The 25064-nt window shown below is 40.4% G+C and overlaps 1 protein-coding gene and 1 long non-coding RNA gene across 3 annotated transcripts; one reads left to right on the forward strand and one right to left on the reverse strand.

Moving 5' to 3' along the window:
* Positions 1–7091: 7091 nt before the first annotated feature.
* Positions 7092–18165, reverse strand: LOC125291444 (cytochrome P450 2F2-like). 2 transcript variants are annotated; one of them, XM_048238205.1, is made up of 10 exons: positions 18085–18165; positions 16582–16821; positions 15657–15819; positions 11736–11888; positions 11434–11594; positions 11106–11279; positions 10858–10996; positions 10557–10744; positions 10244–10385; positions 7092–7329 (listed from the first exon to the last, which is right to left on the reverse strand). In XM_048238205.1, the coding sequence occupies exons 2-10, from the start codon at positions 16741–16743 to the stop codon at positions 7145–7147; spliced, it is 1467 nt and encodes a 488-aa protein (XP_048094162.1). In that variant the 5' UTR covers positions 16744–16821; positions 18085–18165; the 3' UTR covers positions 7092–7144. The 2 variants fall into 2 exon arrangements, with proteins under 2 accessions (XP_048094162.1, XP_048094164.1); XM_048238207.1 differs by having other exon boundaries at positions 16582–16815; positions 18085–18155.
* LOC125291505 lies at positions 7643–15860 on the forward strand. The gene is made up of 3 exons (XR_007193010.1): positions 7643–7926; positions 13269–13420; positions 15670–15860. It is a non-coding gene; the product is annotated as an uncharacterized LOC125291505 (long non-coding RNA).
* Positions 18166–25064: the final 6899 nt, after the last annotated feature.

Genomic DNA, 25064 nt, shown 5'->3' on the forward strand with positions numbered 1-25064 from the left:
ATAACTAAACTCTGGTCCAGATACCATCCATTGCATTAGGGCTGATGGGTTCTCAGTTATTCCATTGGCACCACTATCCTTTGACAATTGCATTGGCCTGTTCATGGGCTTGATCAAAAGCCAATCCGGAAAACTCTTTGTGGGTCTTGTAGACCACAAAGTTCCCTTGCTGAAATTGATTGGTCAACTGAGAATGTGTTTGTTGTAAAGAGACCATGTCTCTAAAGCCCTCCTTACACTGACAGACTTTTGAAAGATTTGCAAAGATTTGGAAAAGATTTTTGAAAGACTATATAGTCTCAGACCCTCTCACATCTAAAGACAAGTAGTAGAGTTTTAAGTCACAGACTAAGATTTTGCAATGACTAGGGATCTTGCAGGGGCACTATTTACAAGACTGCAACTAGATTCCTTTAAATTATTACCCATCGTGCAATAGATATCAACAGGAACTGACATGATAGCCTACTAAAGTCATATTTTCGTATTTCTGCAGCATTGTTTCATGCGTGACATCTCTAACAGATATAGAGTTGTTCTGTCACGTGGAAGAGCCGACTAATGATGTATAAGAAACAAAATAACAAATTATCATATTCATGGGTTTCATCAGGTCCCTTGCTACAGCTGTCGCCTACTTTTGTCCTTTCCTGTTTGGTGTTGGAGAGAAGTCACTATTGGTTTTTATAGTTCACGTCACTATTTGCATGAGCCACGACTAGAACGACTTGCGATAATATCAAACATGTTTGATATTGTTGTAACGGCAAAACTCAAAAAAGACTGACTCCGACACTTAACGATCTAGTTGACGGGAGCGCGCCGCGATTCCAGTACAACTCCCATGATTTCTGTCCGACTTGGAAATTTAGTCGCAGACTGTGAAAACAGACCAAAATCGTACAATGTAAGGCCGCCATAAGGTGTATGGAAAGCCATCTAGCCATATACAGTAGTTGTGTGATACAATGATTGACAATACAAAGTGAAGTTTGCTTCTCTGAAAGACCTGATCAAAGAGAACATCACCAAATGCATTGACATCACAAGCTCCCAGAATTGAAACTGTGGACTCTTCATCTGCCTCTTCTCACACCAGTTTTCCCAACTTAAAGAAGTATGGCCTTGATCGATATTCAAGAGAGAGAATAAATGATATTCGAGTGAGATAGAAGATCAACGATATTCGTGAGTGAGCTTCGATAAATGATTTTCGAGTGCAGAATGCAACTATTTCTGGCTGCCATCTTGGAAACTAGCCTTGAAATAGATTTTATTTCTTTGCACTATTTATTTTGCCATGTTAATACAAATTGATGCCTAGATCATGTAAATAGCCCAGCCATTAAAGCTTTACAGCAAAAACGTTTTTTTTACATTTGATGTGGCGGCCCTCTTGGAAAATGGCCGCCATGTTGGATTTTCAGGTGGCTAATGTGCTTTCCTCAAAAAGTAGGTTCTAGTGATTTATTCATGGCAATTTTGGTGCTTGTATCACAAAGTGAACGATTGTCCTGGAATATGGACTTAACCTGCCGCACTATCAGGTTGAAATGGTGGAAAAAAACACCTCATGCTGTACACAAAGGGTTAAATAATTTCCCACTTCAGTAGGCCTACCAGGGACGTGCTCAGGGGGGTTGCTCAGGTTGCCCGGGCATGTCAGATGAAAAAGGGAGACACAGAGCCATCATTTGATACCAAGTACATCCGCGGTACTCACAGGTCCGCGAGTAATTCAAACGAGAGTAATGGGTGTGCAGCGTTGGTTTTTATTATGTTTGGTTTTTGTTATTATTTTGCAGTCACTTCGTCTGTTTTCATAAGCCAGAAAGATCGACATACTTGGTACCAATGGATAGCCCCGTGTCTCCTCTTTCATCTGATATGCTTGGCATATCTATGCGTTCGCGGATTCGCCAGTAATTCAAACGAGAGTAATGGGTGCGCAAGTGAACGCAGAGAAGTAGGTAGATAGATAGATAGATAGATAGATAGATAGATAGATAGATACTTTATTGATCCCCAGAGGAAATTCAAGAGTATAGACTGTAAATAGGATGCAATTTGATTTAATTTCATGATTTTTTATTTTTTTATTTTCATACTTTAACGTACAGACAAGTGCGTGGTCTCATTAGAAAGCATCACTTCTGCTCTGTTACGCAATAACGGTTTCATCTCGCTGCGATGAACAGTTGCGGTAGCCTGACGAGCCAGACCCACATTAAAATGTAGGGTCTGGACACTCACCGTTCGCAGTGCTTAGTCCGAGGGGCGGGATAATCAGTTGTCTTTCAAATTCCCTCTGCACGCAATAGGACAGCGGCAGCGCTATGAGTCCCATGCGTTTCCCACCAGCTGAGCTAGTTGGCTAGTTCAAACATTTGCCAACTTAATAAAAGCCTAACTCATGTCACACTGTTCGCCAGCAGCAACATCCATCTTATTTGTTTTCAAGTAGCAGGGAATTCAAGCCAAACCGTTGCAACTCTGACATCAATCATTATGTTAAGCCCACCTAACGACTCTATACACGATTTCATTGGCCTGATTAAGTTTCGATTTCTGGAGCTCACAAGCCAACGGAGAGTTGCTAGACTAGCCCTGGCAGCAAATGTAATTCGCTGCCGCTAGGGGCGCGTCTAGATTTCTAGGCTACAGTTGCGGAGCAATGTAACGGAGAAGAAAGGGTGTGTTTTTTGACGGACTTTGCGTCAATCGGGTTCTAAGGGTTAAAATGTCACGTACCCCCTGGAGTGCCTTCACGTACCCCTATTTGAGAACCACTGGTCCATGCTATCGCTGTTATAGGGCCAACGAAAGTTGTACAACAAGCTGAACTAGTGAGCTTCTTTTTAAACGGAACCACGTGTTTCCTTTGCTTTACAGTGGCAACCGGGTGATAAGCGGGATAACGGCCTTCGAGGTGTGTCCTGTTATATTGAATTAATGGACTCAGGCGGAGGCAACTCCGCTGCGCGACAGGGAGTTCTTTGCCCCTCGCCCTCGTCCATTAATTCCATAGGCCTACAACAGGACAACTTGGCGGCTGTTTTCCCTTACTTAATGTCCCCTGTTAAAGTGTTCCAGTTTGGTTTCCATTCATGCGATTTTGTGACGTAGCATCTATTATACCAAATATTGTGACTCAGTTATTGTTGTCATACAATTTCCCCTCCTAAAGACAAGCTGGTGTAGCTTAGGCCTACTATTAAACATGCACTAAAGGCTACGTGTAAAGTCAGGCTATCGCATGATTTTATGCACAAGTGAAAAGTCCCTTGCACCCATCAAGTTCACACAGGGCCTTGAAACCCCTTGTGACGGCCCTGTTAGCTGAAATAATTGAAAACGGCAAAAATACAAGGATGTCAGTGAAAACAAATGCATTTTTATGGGCTTGATGTTCTGGAGATAGAACATGAATGCAAAACATAGTTTCCAACCGTTTTCTCACTCTAATGGCGATCGATTTGTTACTTTGTCAGGTGACAGAAGAAGCAACCCAGCCCAGTGTTAGCTAGTTATAATATTAAAAGTAGATCTAGTGATTACTACTGGTCTTCTTTGATATTTGAGTCGTGCTGTGTCACTGCTGATGACATCAATATTTTATTTATCAGGTGACAGAGGAAGCCTGGCCAGGTTGTTGCTCAGATAGGGAAGATTCAGGGCTACAGGTAAATTTGACAAATTTGACATTTGATGTGTTTTGACTAAATGTTTTACTGTTTGACTGTTTACAGTAAGTAATGCATCATAGGCTACAAAGGGTGTGCATCATACATTATTTAATTTCCTTTCCACTTGTGTGTGTGTGTGGGGGGGGTAGTGTCCCCACCAAAGCTCAGACCAACCTACGCCCTTGATGTCAGAAGACGGGGGAAGTCCAAGTTTGCTGGCAACAATCAGACACATCTTTTCAGCTTTTCATTGTATTTTTTTTTTGTTAAGTTATGAACAATTTGCTATTGATTTTTTCTTCTTGGCAAAATGTAAAAACAGAAATGTCACAAAGACATACTTTCCGATGTTTTGGGCTCACTCTCACTGAATCACCGGGTTATGAATGCATGGTGATATTTTTGCAATGTAGTCTTAGACGACATTACTTTGCTTACCAAATAGACGATGCAGCTCTTCTGTGAGATAATATCCCCTCTTCTGTGCTGCTGCTGGGGCATTTGGGTTAAATGGCATCGGCACATGCAGTTCAACATCACCTTACGTCTCCTTATATCCTTTAATATTTCCTCATTTATGTCATCAACACCTCCATGATTCATGAAAATGTGTATGCTACATTTATGCCTATTTTTTCACATCTTCATGGACCCAACAAAGATTTCCCTCGTGTCGTAGTATTTTTCCTTGTAGTCATGTATGGTTTACAGAAATGGGAACTGCTGCATCCGTGTAGATGAGAGGAATAAAGCGTATGTGCGTTGTGCACAAGCTACATTATGGTCAAGCAGGTGCTACGGCTGTACGCACTGTGATTATCAGGCAACTCAACAATGAGAGACAATTTCCTCTGTGTGTGTATTCACACCAAGTTGACCTACCATAACTTCCCAACTCTGCACAGTATTCCATTAACTGCATGACAGTAGGCTATTTACAATATTTTCTGTAAAGTTTGTAAACACGTTATCAAAATCAACTTAAAGCAACACCAAAGAACTTTTTCTCTGTCGCTATTTGTTTATCACCGGCTTTGCAAATAACGATGTCCACAGACAAGGTAGAACATGTTGCATGCGTTTATGAAAGTACGATATATTGCGACATCAGATGCAAGTCAAATTTGTAGTTTCTTATGTCTCATTCCATCGAACTACAAAGCCGCTACCCGATCTGGCAAACTTACATAGTGCGGTTATAGCCGATAGAGGGCCGCGAAGCGAATGCAGAAGTGCCGTTCACCCTGTTACGAGTTGATGAACCACTGGAAACATTATTTTAAGGTACAAAAAACTCTTTGGTGTTGCTTTAATGCAGGAGAGAGAATAACAACGCACGCAGCAACAGAAGTTGTAGGCTAGGCTGGCTACTTGTTGCTTTCTTTTACTATCTAGGTTACTGGTTATCAGCACACAATAAGCTGATTTAAGTTAATTCACTAACTCAAGACTTCAAGACCATCATGGATATAAAATGTTTTTTGAAAACAACGAAAGTAAGTATAAGTATATATACTCTTTTGATCCCGTGAGGAAAATTTGGTCTCTGCATTTATCCCAATCCGTGAATTAGTGAAAAGCACACAGTGAACACACAGTGAGGTGAAGCACACACTAATCCCGGCGCAGTGAGCTGCCTGCAACAACAGGCGCTCGGGGAGCAGTGAGGGGTTAGGTGCCTTGCTCAAAGGCACTTCAGCCGTGCGTGCCCTCCGTTTACAATTCAGAAGCCGGACCAGTAGGCCACAGCTGCCCCACACAAAGGATGGAGGAAGCAAAGATGGAGGCAGCAAAGAGTTATTTCAGATGGGCATGAACAGGCAAAATTGGGGTGCTTGTCAAAACGTTAGGGTTATGCTGGAATAATGCCTACTGATGTTAAAGCGCACATGATGTTTAAAGCCATACACAACTGTAAACTGGAACAAAACTAAAGGTACTTTTAGCCTTTATAGGGCTGTATAAAGTTAGATAGATAGATACTTTATTGATGTATGTTTCGTTGCGCGCATGGACGGACGGGGGTCTGTAGATGGGTGTGCATAGCATTCATTCCTGCAGGCACCACTGTGGCCAAGCATGCACCCCAAAAATAGGAATTGTTTTCTGAAACTGCAAAATAGCACCAGGGAACGTTTGCGCCGGAACTATGGTGACCACCGCCATGACACTGAAAATGAGGACACTTGTGCCCAAAAGTTAGAAAATAACAATTTCTATAGAAGGCACCTATTTATTATAACATAATTTATTATAGTAACATTTGTTGTTGTTTTTTCACATCAGTTTTTTCATGTCAGCTATTTTCAACATTCCCATACTTATAATAACATAGTAACATTAGTTTTTTTTGTGTGTGTGTGTTTTTTTCCACATTAGTCAACAAACCCACCTGTTTAACTCAATAACTTTTCATCGCTTAATAACTTAGTAAGCTCTGCAGCTGTGGTTGTTGCTGGAGCAAAAACGATGCCACAGAGGATTTTCCGGCAGATCTGGCTTTCTCTTTGTGCCTGCCTGTGACAGCGAGCGTGCCTCTCTATGGCACTCTTACCCCTGGAGCTGACATCAATATCTGTATTACAGTTTACAAAATGCATGGTATGCATCTGTCCTGCTTTTGTTAGCAAAGTGGTGTTCAGAATACCACGCAGAGTTGAAAGACATCTTTTGTTGCAACTTAAGGCTCAGCAATGGTTTTCATTCATTCAATCAATCAGGAGGGGAGTTGTCGCATTGACTGCTTCGCAAAAAGGAAATCGGTGGAGTTTTGTGATATCGGTGGTGGCGGAGGGTCAGAAATGATGACACGCAACAGAGATGAGTAGCTTACAGGGGCCTTGGAATGAGGCGTAGCCTATGTGCTCATGAAATGCGGACAGATGGCCACTCATGACAAAAATCCGGACAAAAGGATGGAATCCGGACGGAACCGCCCAGGAGCGCGAATTCATTCCCTAATTTACCGATGTGCATCTGTGGAGGGAAAAATCCGCTGTGGGTCAGGTGCAAAATAGGAATGATACATGCGTTGATGTACAAAGTCAATTGTGCTTTGTGCAAGATAGGCCCCAATATATCTTTCAAAGTTGACATAATAGATGTGTATTTGTGAAGGTATGTACCTAGTCGCTTTGGACAAAAGTGTCTGCTAAATACCATAACCATAACTATAATCTGAGGAAAATCCCTCAAAACATTCTTTAGATACTGTATCGCTGTCTCGAGAATGGAGGGGAGGATGTGCAGACATAAAGTGATGGTCTTAATAGTTTGTTTTGATCGTTTATAGGCTTCAGACACAACTTTACATTCCTTTGTGCATGTACTGTAGATAGAGAAATAAACAACCTAATATTTTACAACAAAACCTTAAGCCTAAACCAAAATGAGCCTCATCAGAAATAGTAAGGAATGACAGTATTTATTATTGTTTTTACTGTGGTTCTGTGGGTTAACTATGGCTTCCTCAGAGTCACCATCATGCTGTAAGGTTGGGGTGTCATAGTCACCCCAAAAATGAGAGAGAAGTCTGGATCCCCAGCATCATCAGGCCAGCTAAACTTGAAGCGACGCAACAGTGTGACTATGATCAGGAAGAGCTCCATACGAGCCAAGCCTTCACCAAGACACATCCGGGGCCCTGGCAAAGGTAAGAATGTGTACAGAATTCAAATGCATGCATGAAACGATTTTATATAGACAACATAGCCTACATGTCTAGAGGTAAGACAACACCATGTTACACCAATACTAATTCTATCACCAAATAAAAAAATAAAATAAAAACATGTATACTATATCAGCCTTAAACAGTCAGAAAAAAACAAATGAATCACTGGTTTGAATCACTGGCATCTGACCAATCAGGACTGGGATTGTTTCTCATATTGTCACGGGGTAGAAAATTAAGGGAAAAAGGGGGGAGGGAACCAAAACAGGGAAACCTGGTTTAGGTGTGTAGCGGGAGATAAACGGGTTGGTGATTGGTGCACGGGGTGTATGCTTGGACTTTTAAGCCTCCAGTTGCAGTCGAGAGGATGTCGTTGGGGGAACGCAGAGGCACAGGATAGCCGAGCCCCACAGAGGCGTGGCTGGACTGCAGACGGGCTTGTTCGTGAGTGGAGTCGGCAAGAATCTGCACCGGTGTCTCGGACGAAGTTGGCTGGAATCCGCTCTTGTGAGCACTGCGACATCGGATTTCAGGGGGGGGAAAACGTTCACCCCTCGCAGAGTTAGGGTACGTTCAGACTTAGCGTCTTTTTCTGACAAAAGAAGTTATGCAGACCGCTTTTTCAGTTTGAAAAAAAAAATCTGCCAGCGTTCTTGTTCCAACAAGCAGCCGGAAGCGTCTTTTTGCGATAGACAAAGTGACTAACGTTACGTGTGGGTACAAAATGTCGCGGAAGAGAACTCACGTTGGCTAATGCCAGAGAATGTCTAATAAGGGGAGAACCTTCACTCTCGGAACTCTTCCGGTGTGGTACTGCATCTAGGGGCGCTCGCGGGCGAGTCCAGAATGAATGGAGGTCTATGGAGCTGTACCCCTCAAAATCCACTTTTCTCGGGATATAATTTTTTTTTCAAGTAATTTGAATTTTGCATTCGAAAGGGGAGACAAAGACAATACACTTGGTTGAGTTTTATATTTTTTAAAGTCACTTAATTGTTCTAAAAAGCCTTTCAAACGTGTCAATGACGTCATTCATTAGCATGATCATAGCATAGCATCAATGCTAGCGTGTTATGGGCAACAACGACCCAACCTGTAAGAAAACGAAAGGACATGACTCCCGGATTATTTCACTTTTGATTGATAATCCATATCCATTTTTGCTGAAAAATAAAATAAAAATCTGAGGGTTTCAGTTGTTAAATAGGTGAAAACAATAAATGTAGCCATGTAGCTCCATAGCACCCCATGTATTTTGGACTCGCCCGCGATCGCCATCTAGGTGAACTCTGGTGAACTGCAGCCAAATTCGGTTTGTATGGGATTAATAGAGTGGGGAGGCTCTCCGTAGACGGGCTCTGCTATTGCTTTTGGTATGTTATGGTAAAGTTGTCATGTCAAACAATTCCCTATGCTCAGACACTAAAACCAGAGACGGTTGATAAAGCGAGACTATTCATAAGAGGGTAAATTCTGGCACGTTGTGACGTGGGGTTCAAAGCGGTCACGCCCATTTAAGAGTCTAGCAGGAGGTCCAGTATCTATGTATTTCTATGGGAGAAATGAACATTTTCACGGAATATGACCAATCCCTTAGCCCTACATTCAGCGATGTAAGTTTTGAACCCATTTTCTATTAGCCACATGTCTCTCTAACATTCCGACATTGAAATTGTTTTTTTCCAACGAAACAAATAAAGACAAAAATAGCTTTGTTCGTGTCACTGTCTCCTCAAAGCTCTGGTGCACAGCCACCTGTTCTCAGAGGCTCTAGACTCAGAGATGGTTGATAAACTAACATATTTTTTGCTAGAACTAGTACACTACCACAAAGTTGCTGAACATATGTTATTTCAGGTTTGTTCGCACAGGCGCCCCCCACCTGGTGATCATATTTCCTGGACTAATTGGTGCACGCACTTGTGCATGTAAAGCTAAGAGGATGTTGGTGGGTATTCAACAAATTACAGTTTTGCTTGATTACTTTAATGCTTCAGTCCACTCTGTGAAAACACAGGCCTAAACAGGCACTTTTGCCAAAATGTATAAAACAAAACATTTAAAACATGCAACTAAAGCAAACGTTTCCCACAAAAAACAGAACTTGTGGTGAAATCAAATGTATGCATTTGATAAATACAATTACGCAATGGACATTGGACAACAAATATGGGCAGATTGAGACTGGTGAGCAGAAGTGACGTGGACAATCCAGGGCACATAATGACAGAAAACCACTTCAAACATTTTGTGGACATGTTAACACAGTACACCCTTAAAGGCTAACACCCACTTGCAGCACCTAATACGCGTCAAGTGACGGCAAAGTTTAGAACTCCATTATTTTTTTTAACGGAGAAAAGCCCACTGGAGGCATCTGACGCGGGTCAACGCTAAAGTAAAGGTTAGAAAACTGTTCTATCGTTTGAGTGTCAAATCCCACCAGTGGGCGTTGGCCTTTAAGGGTGTACCGTCACACTGGTGTGACGTGAATGTTGGAAAATGAACATTCTAAAGACTATCTGGGTTCATTAAATTCAACATAGAATTTTAGAACCTCATTGTTATGAAACGGGATCTTATGTTAGAATGGTCAAAAACCCACATCCATACAAATCCGGCAATCTTTCACATAGATCTCCATTTCTCAGGATCAACGAGTACTGAGGGGTACGAAAACCCCCCGAAAACAAAGAAACTAGCTACTAGTTGCTGTAGCCAACAGCTAAAGTTGCTGTAGCCAACAGCTAAAGCAGCGGCAGCTACAGCGCTACAGTCTGGGGGCGAGAACATGAGGGCTCATGAATATGCCCCCAGAGCATAGCACTGTAGCTGCTTGATCTATTGGGGGCGCTGGATTTCTCCTTTTAATACACAGACCTACCAGCAGAGAAGGGCATAAAGGCCTCTGGCTTGTCCAGCTGTCCTTGCTCATTTAGGAAGTTTGAAGGATTGAACTCATGAGGGAACTTCCACTGTCCCTCCTCCGACAGCACAGAGGACAGGTTGGGAATTACCAGAGTGCCCTGCGGGAGAGTAAGGAGGATCTCATTACCATTTAGTTCAATATTGGAATCAACTCTAATTGGCTAATTAAATCATTAATAATGTTTTATACTGTGTATATATTGTAAAACTGTTTTAGCTATTTGTAGGTTGTACAGATTTGGAATGGGTGTTTTCGCTGGTTCTCTTGCCTTTGGAATGCGATAACCCATCAGCTCTGTGTCTTTAGTTGTTCTGTGGAACACACTGAGAGGGACGGTGCGGGCCACACGCAGGGATTCGTGGATAACAGCTTGTGTGTAGGGCATCTGGTGCCTGTCCTCAAAACACACCTTGTCTTTCCCCTCCAGAACCTCACTGATCTCTTGATAGCACTTCTCTAAAAGGAGCACAGAGATGGACGCCAGACAAAGCATGGCAATCAAACATGGCAATTCCTTTGTCTTATCGACAAGTGACTGGGATTTAGACGAAGATGTTTTTAGAACAAACCCTGAATGTCTGTATGAGTAGAGAGATAAAGGAAGGCAGTGAGAAGTGTGTTGGATGTGGTGTCCGTTCCAGCAAAGTGTAGATCCAAAATATTCCAAATAATCCGTGCTTCCTCAAAAGAGGACCTGTCATCTCCTTTCTAGGCAAGTGATCAAACAGAGCAGAAAAGTATCAGGATAACTATATAAACTCAGATAAAGCTGGAAATAATATTGTTTTCATGTGAGGGAACTTGGCGTGATGCAAACCTTCTCGAGTTCATCCAGGTAACAGTCCAGGAAATGCCTGGGCTCTCCTGGGACCCTGGCCTTCTTGTGCTGTTCCACCAAATTTATGCACATTTTCTTTGCCGTTGCACAATTCTCAAAAGCCTTTTTAAAAGGCAAGGGCAGCCTCCGTGCCAGAGGAACACTGTCGTAAATCTACAGAAGACAGCAATCTTAAAATTAAAGTCAATAAATCCCTAAATCTATTGGTTTTCACAGTTATTAGCCAGCTATACATCCATGCAATGTAAATTAATGTAAATTAGGTTACATTAATATAAATGGCATAAGAAGATTACAGACATCTTACCATAGCCCATGGTCCATTGGCAATCCTTGCATTCTCAGTGAAGAGCTTGATAAAGATCTTAAGGGTCTCATCATCATACTCATACCGTGCTCCAAAGAGAACCGTAAAAATAATATTTGATGAAGTATTGTGGAACATCGTCTCAGGACTCACCGATTTTCCTACAGAAATATTTTATCTATATCATCTCTCTGATTTTGCTTATTGTCTTAATGTGTCAGTGAATGAAACACACTAAAATATACCAAACAGACAAAATGAAAAGCATTTGAATGCAATTCTAAAACCAAACGTATTCATACCAACAGATTTCTCCAGCTTGGAAATAACGTAAGAAAGCTCTCCTAGGATTTTGTCTTCCATAGACTGCTTCCCCATACCAAAGTTCCTCAGGGTCATTAGGGCAAAGCGCCTGTGTTCCTTCCAGACAGGTCCATAATCAAGCAGAATCAAACCTTTAAACACAAGATAACAGTCTAATTAGCATTGATATTATGCATCTTTAGAACATGCGTCAACAGTCTAATTAGCTATAGCTATATTCACCTTTAGAACACAAGTCAACAGTCTAATTAGCTATAGCTTTATTGATATTCACCTTTAGAACACAAGTCAACTAGCCTGGAAAATCCAGACCCTGGTAATCTAGAAAGATGGTTGGTGCTTGATGTTGGATGGTTGGTGCTTGATGTTGGATTTTTCCTAATTTTTGTAATTAAGGCATTAAAATCCATTTCCAAAAGATGTTTATTTTTTTTATTCCTCTTTTTAGTCAACTTCAGCATGGGGCTGAAGACTTTTTATAGGCACTGTATTAAGCACCATTCGAACATGAGTGAGTCAACAGTCTAATTAGCTATATTGATATTAAGCACCTTTAGAACACCAGTCAACAGTCTCGCGACTGATTGATGCACCTTTAGAACATGAGTTGGTCTGATCAGACTGTTGGTCTAATTAGCTATATTGATATTATGCACCTTTAGAACATGAGTCAACAGTCTAATTAGATATAGTGATAATATGCACTCAGATTGCAGAACCGGCACATCGTGGTTCATATCCTGTCATGGGTCATAATGTTTCAGAAGCATCAAATACATCAGTTCATTTAGCAGACGCTCCAAAGCAACTTATAACACACAGCACCCTATTCAATTAGTGGCACCCCTGGTAAAGATGAGTAAAACAGTATACAGTATTATCTGCAGTTTCACAATGAGGGAAAATTCAGCAAAATTTCAAATAGAAAGTAATACATTTAACAAAAAACACATGTGCCACAATTTAATTATTTGTGAAATCTCCCTCTGCTAATAAAAGAGTTATACATGTTCTCATCTAACATGTCAGAACGTTGGGGATTTGAGAGCATTCCTCTTAATAAAATGTCTCCAGGTCGTCCAGGGATCTTCCTCTAGTGAATTTTCTTCTTTAGCTCACGCCACTGGTTTTGTAAGGAGGGATCTGACAAATTGATTTTGTGTCCTATAAATCATTTTGCGTTGATCTGGACATATATTATTGATAGATGATTCAGACTCCAGCTAAGGCATCCAGGTTTTGATTGAAAAGGCCCAGGCATTTCAAGGAGTCCATGATACCGTGAAATTGAAGTAGGTTCCCAGGGGTTCGTCCCAGGACGAATGCACACAATCCTTGAGCTGGCCAAGAGTTTATCAAATTAAAGACAGAGTAGCCACAAAATCTGATTACTTAATATATTTATTATAGATCGACGTTTCCGAGCACAGCCTTTATCAAGGCTCACTAAGGTTCCTCTCTCAGCTGGAGAACACTGGCTCTGTGAGTTATGTTTTTTTCTACTTTTCCAGTGCTTTCAACACAATTCAGCCAGCACTGTTGAGGGTGAAGATGGAAAGAGCTGGGGTGGACTGTGACCTGGCTGCATGGATCACAGACTATCTCACTAACAGGCCGCACTGTGAGTCGGATGTGGTAATCTGCAGCACCGGGGCCCCACAAGGTACAGTACTCTCCCCCTTTCTCTTCACCTTGTGCACGACAGACTCCAGATACAACACAGACAGTTGTCACGTCCAGAGGATCTCCGATGACACAGCTATTGTTGGCTCTGTGACAAAAGGGAATGATCTGGAATATGGGGAGGTCATCGCCAACTTTGTCGAATGGTGTGGAGGAAACTACCTTTTGGGTTGAACGCCAGACTAAAGACTGATAGCATATTTTTGCTACCATATTTCTCTTAAGACTCAGTCAGGACGATGGAATATCAGGATCCAGGCTTTTATTCTTTTCAATGAGGGGCCAGTGCCCCTCAAGGGAGAGATGAATGTTTTGTGTCACCCCATCATGGGTTTCACCAGTGTACTCTGACTATACAGAAACAAGTCTACCATATTTAAGTTACACACAAAGAGAAGGAGTGACCTACTAGTATGAATATGCAATGTAAAGGTGTGGTGTGTGGGGATGTGGTCTCTTGTTGTTGTGTCATCAGGCCTGGTCAGCTTTATTATTCTTTAATTAAGCTTCAAAGGCCTGGCCACATATTGTTTTAACACCCCAACTTGCTCATGGCCAAATGGTGACAATAGGAGGTCTGCTCCCCCCATCCTTGCTCTAGTCTATACAATGGAGAGTCACACCTGAGGATAAGCCAAAAGGTCCCTAGACAGTGCCTACTGAATTCTAATCATTCAAGAATAAACAAGGGATGCTTGCATAGGACAAAGACAGAAACTAGACTATAATGCTTATTCACAATTCTTTCAAGACGTGTGATTGACTCAGTGCCGGCGCTCTGCACACGCACATCACACACTGCGCGTAGGGCACCAAGTGCCTGGGGGGGCACCAAAAAATCTGGGTTGTGAAAAATCACCACATAGGCTACTAGTATTAATAACAAATAAAATATGTCTAAAGCATGTTAATATGCAAAAGCAATACAAAAGTAATAAAGGCCTAGACCAAATTAGACGAGAAAAAGGTTAATCTCCTGTGCCCCCTCCCCCACCTCCCAGTGGTCTGTTCGATTATTCCTCAATCCCAAATTTGGCAGACCGTAGAGAAGGCACTGAAACAGTTGAAACAGTTGAAAAGGCACTAAGAGTCGGGGGCGGAAAAAAGGAAAAAGAAGAGACAGCGGGATGATGCTCGCGCTTCACCTGCAGTTAAAGGACAGGTTCGGTATTTTACACTTAAAGCCCTGTTTTCAGATAGTTTATGATTAAATAGAACGTTTAAGATTGAAATTTGGACACATGCTGCTGTCCTGAGAATTTTCGGTTTCTGTGGTAGTGCCCCCCCTCCTCCAGAACGCTGCATAGGTGCACTGGAACAATCCTTCCTAAAACACATTAAACTTTCATTTACAAAGACGTGAAACTCACCGAGTGGTCCGGGGTGTTCGCTGATATGCTCACAATAATTGTAGCATGTGTGTTTTTAATTGTGAGGATTTTTTTCCTTTTTTTTTTTTTTTATTTTCAATACATAATGGCTCTGTAGTACAGATATAAATGGCCATCCGTATGTGTGCCTGGCTACTGCACTGATGTAATCATGAGCTCTGTGTGGTTTGCCCCTCGCTCATGCAGTGCAACACAACAGTAGCCAAATGGATCAAAGGGCACAGAGATCTGACCTCATTGGAAAGTCGTGGAGCTTAAACTAGAAGTCCGGCCATTTTTTACATATATCTTTGTTTCTCGAAGTCACTGTACTAGTCACTAAGTTGCTACAGCCAACAACTAGCATTGCCAGGTATTTTATAGTGCTACACTCTGGGGGCATCTCCATGACTCCCCATGTCCATGCCCCTAGAGTGTAGCACTGTAGCTGCCTGGCAGCTTCATCATCTGTTGGCTTCATCAACTCATGGTAGAACCTATTGGGCAATTCCACGGAAAATTGACTTTTTGCCACATCCATAACGCCAGTGAAATGCCTTGGCATTTGTATGATGTGAATGATAACATTCCTTTTTTGTGCATTTTTTCTCATGTACATTCTTCAACCAAAAATAGCAAATGCTCAAATGTCCTGTTATCATTCACATCATACCATACCATCACATTTTATTGGTGTTATGGATGTTACAAAAAACGTAATTTTCCATTGAATTGCCCTATTGTTTTGGGGGATTTTTGTACTGGCAGTACTTGTGGCCCTCGAGAAACAGACATCTACGTGAAAATTCGCCGGAATTCTCCTTTAACATGATTTATAGTGTTTACCTTTGTCTTTCAGCACATCGTTCACCATGAGGTCTTGAGGTCGCCCGCCAAAATCTACGCCTTTAGTCACCAGAGCCTCCTTAATCGCCTCCACTCCATTAAGGATCACCGCCGGCCGCGACCCGATAAACACACTGAAAACCTTCCCATACTGATCTGACAGCTGTATCATCCACAAAAAATAAATACAATGTGTTATAAATATGTGTGTGAGTGTGTGTGCTATAATTATGTGTGTGTGTGTCCATACACAAGACGTCTGATTTCAGAAAAACTTTTGTACTGTGAATGTACCATGTACTGACAAATACAAACATGTACCGGTATTATATTCTACATTGACCTTTTATAAATACTGCATATCAATTTGGAAATATGAATTTAAGCCTATAGTATATGCATTTCCATGAATGAAATCATGTTCAGAATTCATATTCATTAATATAAAACTGTGATTTAACTCATCTTTGTTTGGATAGAGACAAAGGGATACCATCTGCAGAAATCTGGAAATCTCTCTTAAGCGAAAGGAAATATCTACTCAGCAGTAGGCCTAGTATAATATATCTTAACATTCCGTTTGTCATTGCGATTGTTCAAGTGTCTCTGTTTCAAAGACCAACTTCCAAATGCACGCTAAATGCTGATTAACCTCTCTGAGGGCTAGATGTACTAACGCTTTTGCGCCCACTTCAGGCGTATTTGTTTCGGAACGTGCGTGTAAAATCATTGCGAGGTATGTACAAACAGGCCGCAAAGATGTTAAAGCGCAAACTGCCTGTCGCGGGAGCTGAAAAGGGCACATTGCGTTTTTTGTGTCATGCATATGCATTCAAGGGAGGATCCAGAGGAATGTGGGAGTTTAGCGTAAAGAGATGGGAACAGCACAGCAAAGTTCATAGGACAGAAGATGAATAATATTTACCCGCTGTAGATCATTTAGAGGGTTGACCAGGTTGAAGTCCAGCAGATTCCCAAAGAGCGGCAGAGCGCGGGGTCCGGGAGGGAACTTGTTTGGCCTTTGGATCTTGAGCAGAAGGAAGAGCAGGCTTCCACAGATCCCCAGCAGAATCACAGAGCCCCACATAACTGGTGCTCTACTAGTCTGAGCCCTTAACTTTAAGGTGATAGACCAGTGGCACGCTCAGCCTGCCTTTTTCTTTGTCTCAGAATGTGTGTGTTTGTGTGTGTTTAAAAGAGAAAGAGGAAAGGGAAGAAAGGAAAGAGAGAGAGAGAGAGAGTTACTGATGTGTGTGTACGTGTGTTTGTGCGATATGCTTGTGTGGACACACCTTTGCTTGTTTTTGGACAACAAAAACGGTTGCATAATTCTCTTTTTATGATTACTGCTTTCAAGTCCGGAGACAAAGACACTCTCAGATCCGCCAGGGCATACCTGAACCGGGGCGTGAGAGCAGCCAAGCGTGCATATGGACAGAAAATTCAATCCCACTTCATAGACACAAAAGACCCCAGGTGCCTGCGGTAAGATCGACTACAGGTCCGGGCCATCCTCAACGTGCGAGGACAACACTGACTTCAACAGACTCAACATCTAATTCAGCCGGTTTGAGAAAAACAACACGCCAACAAAAGCCCCTCCCGGCCCAGTCAACGAGATACCTCATCCTGACCCAGCTGACATGGAGGACCCTGCTCAAGGTCAAACTGAGAAAAGCTGCAGGTCTCGACAACATATTTACCTCATACCATTTACCTCATAATTTCATAAAATCTCTGGCACACTTTTCAAAAATGTTTAACTTGCAATACCTACAAAAAACATATGCTTGTCTATTGTCTGTGTGTGGCTTATGCAGTAATGCCTGTAGGCCTATGTTTGCGTTGTGGGCAATTCCATGGAAAATTACAATTTTTTGTAACATCCATAACGCCAATAAAATGTGATGGTATGGTATGATGTGAATGATTACATGAAATTTGAGCATTTGTTATTTTTGGCTGAAGAATGTACAGAAAAAATGCACAAAAAATTAATGTTATCATTCACATCATACAAATGTTAAAGAATTTCACTGGCGTTATGGATGTGACAAAAAGTCAAAAAGTTTCTGTGGAATTGCCCTTGTGTTTTAGGTGTACCTGCTGTGGCACCGTGTGCACTACTTTTTTTAATGTGAAATGTTTGTTAAACCAGCACATGGAGTGTGGAGAAACGCAATTTCATTCTACTGCAATAACTAGGCCTATTGTAGGCTATTGATGATTGACAATAAAAAAAAAAGTTCACTTTAGCCTACTTTATGGCGAAATGTTATTAGGCTATAAAGTAGGTAGCCTACACAATGCTTATTTCTAAACCCTAGTAAATGAACAAAGTTATGAACAATTTAAACTACCCAATAGCAATAGTGTGGGTCATGACACGATAGCTGAGGTATCAGCTACTTGTATCAGTGCTGCTTACCTGCAAACAGAGAGAAGTGCAGCTGAAGCAAAGATAATGAATGCGTAGCAAGATGGGTCGTCCTAGTTCATGTCTATGAGGGCAAAGTGGAGTTCAGTCAGAGACGGGCTCTGGTTCAGTTCCCCGCCTGCACAGGGCTTTGTCACTGACGTATGACTGACGTTTGAAGCTTCGAACGGGCAGACAGAAGCCGGAGTACAAAAACAAACTTGGTGTACACCTTCATTAATGTTGATTTTCTCCCGACTGGAGGGTCATACTGTCACGACATTCTCCTGAAATGGAGAGGAGGGTTTGGAGATCATGATACCGTGGCCGAAATGTGCATTCATTGCTCAGAAAAATAAGGCTTTGACAAATTCTGGGAAATTCTTGGATTCTGCCATAGACCTCAATGTTAAAAAGGGAGCTCGATCACTGCATAAATGGGGGATAGTGGCCCCCCTCGTGTGGGGCTACCCTATTTGCATACATTTCCTGGGACAGGAAATGGTCTCTCAGGAAGTATCTTCGTAATCAACCATCTTTGGCTGAAGTGCTAACGGCTTCCACACACAGTTGCGTTCCGTCAACGCATGCTTGGGTGTTCCCTATGCAAATGACTTAAAGGAGAATTCCGGTGTGATATTAACCTAAAGTGTATTGAAACATGATACCGAGTGTGAACGTATGTCTCATAGCCCATCTCGGCTTGTCCCCTGCACTCCAAAATCTGGGCTTAGTTAGCCGATGCTACCAACAGCTTTTTTCAATAGTGGTGCCGCATCGGGCTAGCCATGCAAATAAATCACTGTTTTACACCCATTTACGAGGCTCAATGTATGTCCACACTTCATTGGTAGACTTCCGAGGGCCCTGACATTTAAAACGAGACATTGAGAACTTTGAAAAAGCACTGGTAGTTTACTTACAAGGCGATTTATACAGACAGTATCTTCACAAAGTTTAGCGTTTGCAGCCATCTTGAATTTAGTCACGATAAGTCGAGCAACGAGTAAGAATGAACAGGTATGATAACGGATCAGATTCCAAAAATAATTCAGTGGAAATGCATGGATTCCAGTTTCTTCCAGTAGCAGCAACTGGAATCCATGCATTTCCACTGAATTATAAGCCGAGATGGGCTATGAGACATACGTTCACACTCGGTATCATGTTTCAATACACTTTAGGTCAATATCACACCGGAATTCTCCTTTAAGGTATAACGTAATAGAGCATCACAGTCCCGCCCACAGCCGATGCCAGAAGTAAAAATACAATGCAATTTCTCCATTGACAATTGCGGTATAAGCCATAAAAACTTAACTGCACGTGGTAGACAAGGATTGTCACTATCAAATAGACCACTGTAAATGTTAGTTTAAACACTCAAACTTTTCAGGTAGCCGACAGGCTAACCTTTAGCATTTCCGACATTGTATGTCATTACATAATGCAGCTAACTTAAGCCTACATGCTGCAACACAGGTATGAAATATTATGTTTTAGTCAGTGTCCAAAGGGGTGAAAGCCACTTTAAATCGGGTCACATTATTGACTGTTGTGTGTCCGAGAGTCAGCTTGTGGGTTTTGTAAGGGCCAGCATGAGGGACAAAACCTACAAAGTTGTGGTGAGTTAAGCAGGGAGGTTGGTAACGTTAATGCTGCTAGTTAACATTAGCTAGGCTACTGTAGCCTTCATACTGTATGATTCATATAAATCATTAACCTAGGAATACTTCTTCGTGCATTTAATAAACATTTTGTGTAATAATTCACGGCAAATTAATAAACTGAATATAGTGGTCCAAGAGCAGACCATGCACCGGTCCATGCATCAGCTGGACTGGGCAGTGATGACCGCATAGGATGACAGTCAGGTACGAACAGAGTTGGGTCAGATTACTTTGAAATGTAATCCATTACTGACTACAAATTACATGGTAATTTTTGTAATCGGTAACGTAATCAGTTGGATTACCAAAAACATGTAACGTAATCTGATTACTTTAGGATTACTTTTAGATTACTTCAATAAATATGCCCATTAAGAAAAAGACACCACCACAGAATTGATGAAAGAATTCTCATTCTATTTTTATCCACTCTTCTCCAAACATGCACAACTCAGCTTAACCTTTATTAGGGCATACCTGGACAAAGAATTTAGCTTTCGCTGGATTTTTTTGACCCAGGGACATGGCCTGAGATTGGCATAAAAAAGGGAAGCATTAAAACCCAAATGACACCATGTCCATTTCAATTGTGGGGGTGAGAAAATTATTATTTTGGGATGTTTTTCAACCAGGGGGACCTGGTGACTTTCTCAACGTAAACAGTAACACTAAAACAAGAGGCTACATTAAGATTAGGAGGAAAAGATCAGGCAGTGCAGAGAGACTTACCCCAATAGTATGTAAGTTAGTAAATAAGTATATCTTTTGATCCCGTGAGGGACATTTGGTCTCTGCATTTATCCCAATCCCAAAGGCCGAAGCCCTAACCAGTAGGCCATGGCTGCCCCAAAAGGCAGCATTTGAACATTAAACCACACAATGATCCAAAACATACAGTCAAACAAGGCAAGAAATGGTTAACAGAGAACAATATCAACATTTTAGAGCGGACCTCAATCCTCCAAAAAAGTGAGCACAAGGCCAAAGTGATGGCAAATAATTGTTCCTGCCTCAAAAACCAGATTGCTGTTAAAAAGGTGCAGTCTACAATCATTGTGTAGACATGAAGAGGCTTGGTGGGTATTATGAACCATTTTGAGAGCTGTGGTGGTAAATAAAGATGTTTCCAGTGATTGTTTAAAAAGGGTATGAATAATTTTGAACACACAATTTTTCATAAAAATGTTAAAAAAGATAAAAACTGTTTTTTTATTCCATGTTTTTACCACATTGTCTTGCAACCTTTTGGCATGTGCAAGTGTAATTTTAAGTAAGAACAAACATATTGGTCAAGAGAAAATCAATATTGGTCAGGGATGAATGAGGATGAGGTATGAATAATTTTGTTCTTAACTATATCTTATAAAAGTCTAAAAAGTGAACGTCTTGTCAAATTAAAAGATAGCTAGGCTATCATAAAAAAGTTGCATTGTTTGCATGATAAAATGTAATCAGGTAATCCCCAACAATGTAACTGTAATCTGATTACACATTTTTTTTTGTAATCTGGGCTGATTATAGTTACTTGATTTTTGTAATCTGATTACGTAATCCAGATTACATGTAATCCGTTACTACCCAACCCTGGGTACGAAGCACTGCACCATGTTGCTAATGTTAACCGCTTTCACAAACACACACACACTATATAAAATACACGATGATGAATGTAAAATTCAATATCAAAACACTATTATTTACACGATTACTCCTGAAATAACTGCTATTAACTGCACATTCACTATATAAAAATCACTGTTTGGAGGAAAGGGTTCGCGTGCTGTCACCTGTTGGAAATCAAAGCCATATAGCTCTGGTTTAAATGGCAAAATAAATCGCGCCGATTCAGTGAGGCGCGGTGGTTTATGGGATGAGTAGTTCCTTTGTTCAGAAATGAAAATATGTACACAGTCTTGTACCTTTGACTTTTTTTGTATTTTCTCTTCGTTTTTTCACTCGAAATGATATGTTGTATGCTTATGAGTTATGCCGTAGCTGGTTAGTCTAAGACATGCTGTAAAACTTTAGATACAGATTTTTCCAAACTTCAATAGGACAAATGAATGGGAATCTTACATTCGGCACCTAACCGCATTTTGGCTGTGGGCGGGACTGTGCAGCTCTATTTTATTGGCTGGTGACGTCTGTTGTTCGCTTGTTCGTAATTTGATTGGCTGGTGCCGTCCGTCGGTGCAGTAAAAAGTTGAACTTCTCAACGCGAGCGACGGCAACCATGTAGTCCAGCCAAACTAACTCATTTTGAAGCCAAAAATAGAAGTCATTGTAAAAAAAAAAATTTCAGCATAGATCATTTCTATGAGGTGTCCAGAACAACATACTAAAAGTCCTAAGAAATCCTAGTAGAGGAAATATGTTTAATTCTCATAAATCCAAGATGTGTGCCAGTAGGCCTATTGGCCAGACAATACACCTCAATAGGGCTATTTTATTCCTTTACTCCTATCAAAATGAATATTTTACTGTCTATGACTGCAACGCAGCAACTGTGGGAGCCATAAGAACATTGGAGAGGTTGCCGAACAAAAGACGTTTGCCGAAGTGTCACACGTGTGTTGTCCTTATTTTCAATCCAATAGTGGGAACTGGAGGGACGATGATTATCCAGCTATAGCAGAGGCACACTGATTGACACAGTTTTCAATAGATAGATAGATACAGGGTCAGATAATTTGTCTCTGGGTGGGAGATCCCCTGCCCATCATAGACACACCCCTGTTTTCCTAGCAAACTGCCACATATGGAGCTAAATTTGTCTCAGTAATATTTGTATATGCGCAGAGGGGGATCCACAAATATTTCTTGATTTGCATGTGTGTTTTGATATCTACAAATAAAAAAATCATATTTGTAACTCGTATATTGATTTTTACAAATATAGATGTGCATTTGTAAATAAAATGCCATTTGTAAAACCGAAAATTTCATTTGTGAAATGTGATTCTGCATTTGTGGATCACCAGCACACGCATTCTTCGCTTTCCAAAGTTACGTGTTTTTGAAACGTTCTTCACATGAAAGTCACACAAATCCACATGTAAATAGGCCTACTTTAAGTCACCGGCACACACAAATCGCAATCCAGTAGATGGCGACATCCACAAATATTTCTTGACTTGCATTCATGTTTTGACATCCACAAATAAAAAAATCATATTTGTAACTTGTAAATTGGTTTTCACAATTGTAGATGTGTATTTGTAAATGAAATGGCATTTGTAAAACTAAAAATTGCCTTTGTGAAATCTAATTTAGCATTTGTGGATCACCAGCACACACAGTTTTTGTTTTCGCATTTGTGGATCAGCATTTGTGGATCACGTATTTTTGAGACAAACTTTGCGCAGAGAAGCCACCCAGATCCACAAGTAGCCTGCTGACACTTTCTAATCCAGTAGAGGGCAGTGTTGTTCTATGGGACTCATAACCAAAGATTCTTTGCTCATAACACACAGCTAGCGAACCTAGTTCTTAAATCTAACAAGTTATGCCTTTTACAACAAGCTTTTTGATGGAAAAGTGGTGTTTAATTTCCATAATCTTTGTTTAGTAAACGCATAAAACCGTCAGTTTGCAAGCGAAATCAAGAATTACGTGAAATTATTTACAAATGCACATCTATATTTGGGCATTTCTAAGATTTCGGGCCTATTTGGGTTACTGAAATTTTGAAAAATAAAATTCAAACTTTTACTAATTGGTATGCAACAAGTTATCAGTCATTTTGATAGGAGTAACCTTGTGAGCTTGGTTGAGACCACAATATAAGGGAATTTATGTTTTTTTTTTTCAGGTAAATGTCATTACCATCACATTATCTAATATGTACATTTTAAAGATGAAATGGTCAATCAATGATCAATCAATGATCAATTATGGTTTCACATGAAGTCTATTTTATCTTGAACTTATTAGAATTGTTGAATTTTACTTACAACATGAATTATAGTCGTTTAAGTATCTTATTTTTTAATTTTTTCACTCGACCCTGGCTTGGAATTTCATTTATTTGAAATAAATGCCATATATCATATCTGTTGTCATCCAGTGGCAATTTAGACTGTCCAACATTGTCAAAAATATCTAACTAATGTAATTTATTGTAATTTATACATATTCTATTGGCAAAAATATGCATGGTGATGGTGATGACATTGCAGTTCTGGTAATGACATTTGTTGCGGTGATGACAAATCACTGATTGTAATCTATTGCAATTAAATGTTTATAATTTAGAAACCCAAGTTGAACTGACTTTGTGAAAAAAGAAAACGTATTTCTTTTAAAAATAGTACTTTAAATGTATCTGCAAAAATGTCATCACCAACACAGTCGTCATTACCACTACATTTCAAGCTATAATGTGCTGGTAATGACTGTGTTGGTGATGACATTTATAAAAAAAAACTACCAAAATGATCACCATGCAAGTGTAGCTAGCTTTCTACATGTAATGTACATCATTTAAACTATTAAAGTCATTTTAAAATTTCAGGAATATTCAAAAATACAGAAATACAATGCGTATGGTAATGACACATAATAAGTGTACATGCCCAAAACGAGGGATAAAGAGTAGATTTTCTTATGTTTCTGGACATCAAGGCATCAATCTTTCTGCTTGACACCCATGTATTCCACTGTGATATTAGGGTGACCATGGTTACCAAATATTTTTGATGAAAAACAGTAGCAAAGTGCCTTTATGTAGAGTGTGCTGGTAATGACGGCTAAACCATGGGACAGGTAAACATTAAGCAAAATAAAACAGGAAATGCATATATATGCATAATGTGTGCATGCAGTTCATTAGTTCAGGTAACATTTAATTCATATGCATGATTTTTTTTAATTAATTTTGATAAATAATGTTTGAGATATGGCACAATATGTGAAAACTCTGGTTGCGGACAACACCAAAACACTGATATTGTACCATAAAACACCAATAAAATGTGTCTAAATCATGAGTAGGAGCAACCATTAAAAAAGTCTAGCTTGTTCTTTATACTAATTAGTGATGCTAAACATTATTAGATTTAATGTGTTTTTAATAGAATTACACCCTGTGGACAGAAATAGGCCCCAATTTTGGGAAATACCCATTTGTAAAAATCAATATACGAGTTACAAATATGATTTTGTTTATTTGTAGATAACAAAACACACATATAGAAATATTTGTGGATCCCCCTCTGCGCATATACAAATATTATTGAGACAAATTTAGCTCCATAGCCACAGTCCCTTATTTGTGTCACAACCCCTTTAAAATGTATTTGACAAATATCCCGAAAAGTTAAG

Source organism: Alosa alosa, chromosome 1 (assembly GCF_017589495.1).
Source record: "Alosa alosa isolate M-15738 ecotype Scorff River chromosome 1, AALO_Geno_1.1, whole genome shotgun sequence".
Taxonomy (NCBI): domain Eukaryota; kingdom Metazoa; phylum Chordata; class Actinopteri; order Clupeiformes; family Clupeidae; genus Alosa; species Alosa alosa.

Coding starts and splice junctions, on each gene's coding strand:
- LOC125291444 (XM_048238205.1), bottom strand. CDS start 16,743: ATGTGGGGCTCTGTGATTCTGCTGGGGATCTGTGGAAGCCTGCTCTTC. Junction 15,820..16,581: donor CTCTAAATGATCTACAGCGG/GTAAATATTATT, acceptor TGGATGATACAG/CTGTCAGATCAGTATGGGAA. Junction 10,745..10,857: donor TACTCATACAGACATTCAGG/GTTTGTTCTAAA, acceptor TGCTCCTTTTAG/AGAAGTGCTATCAAGAGATC.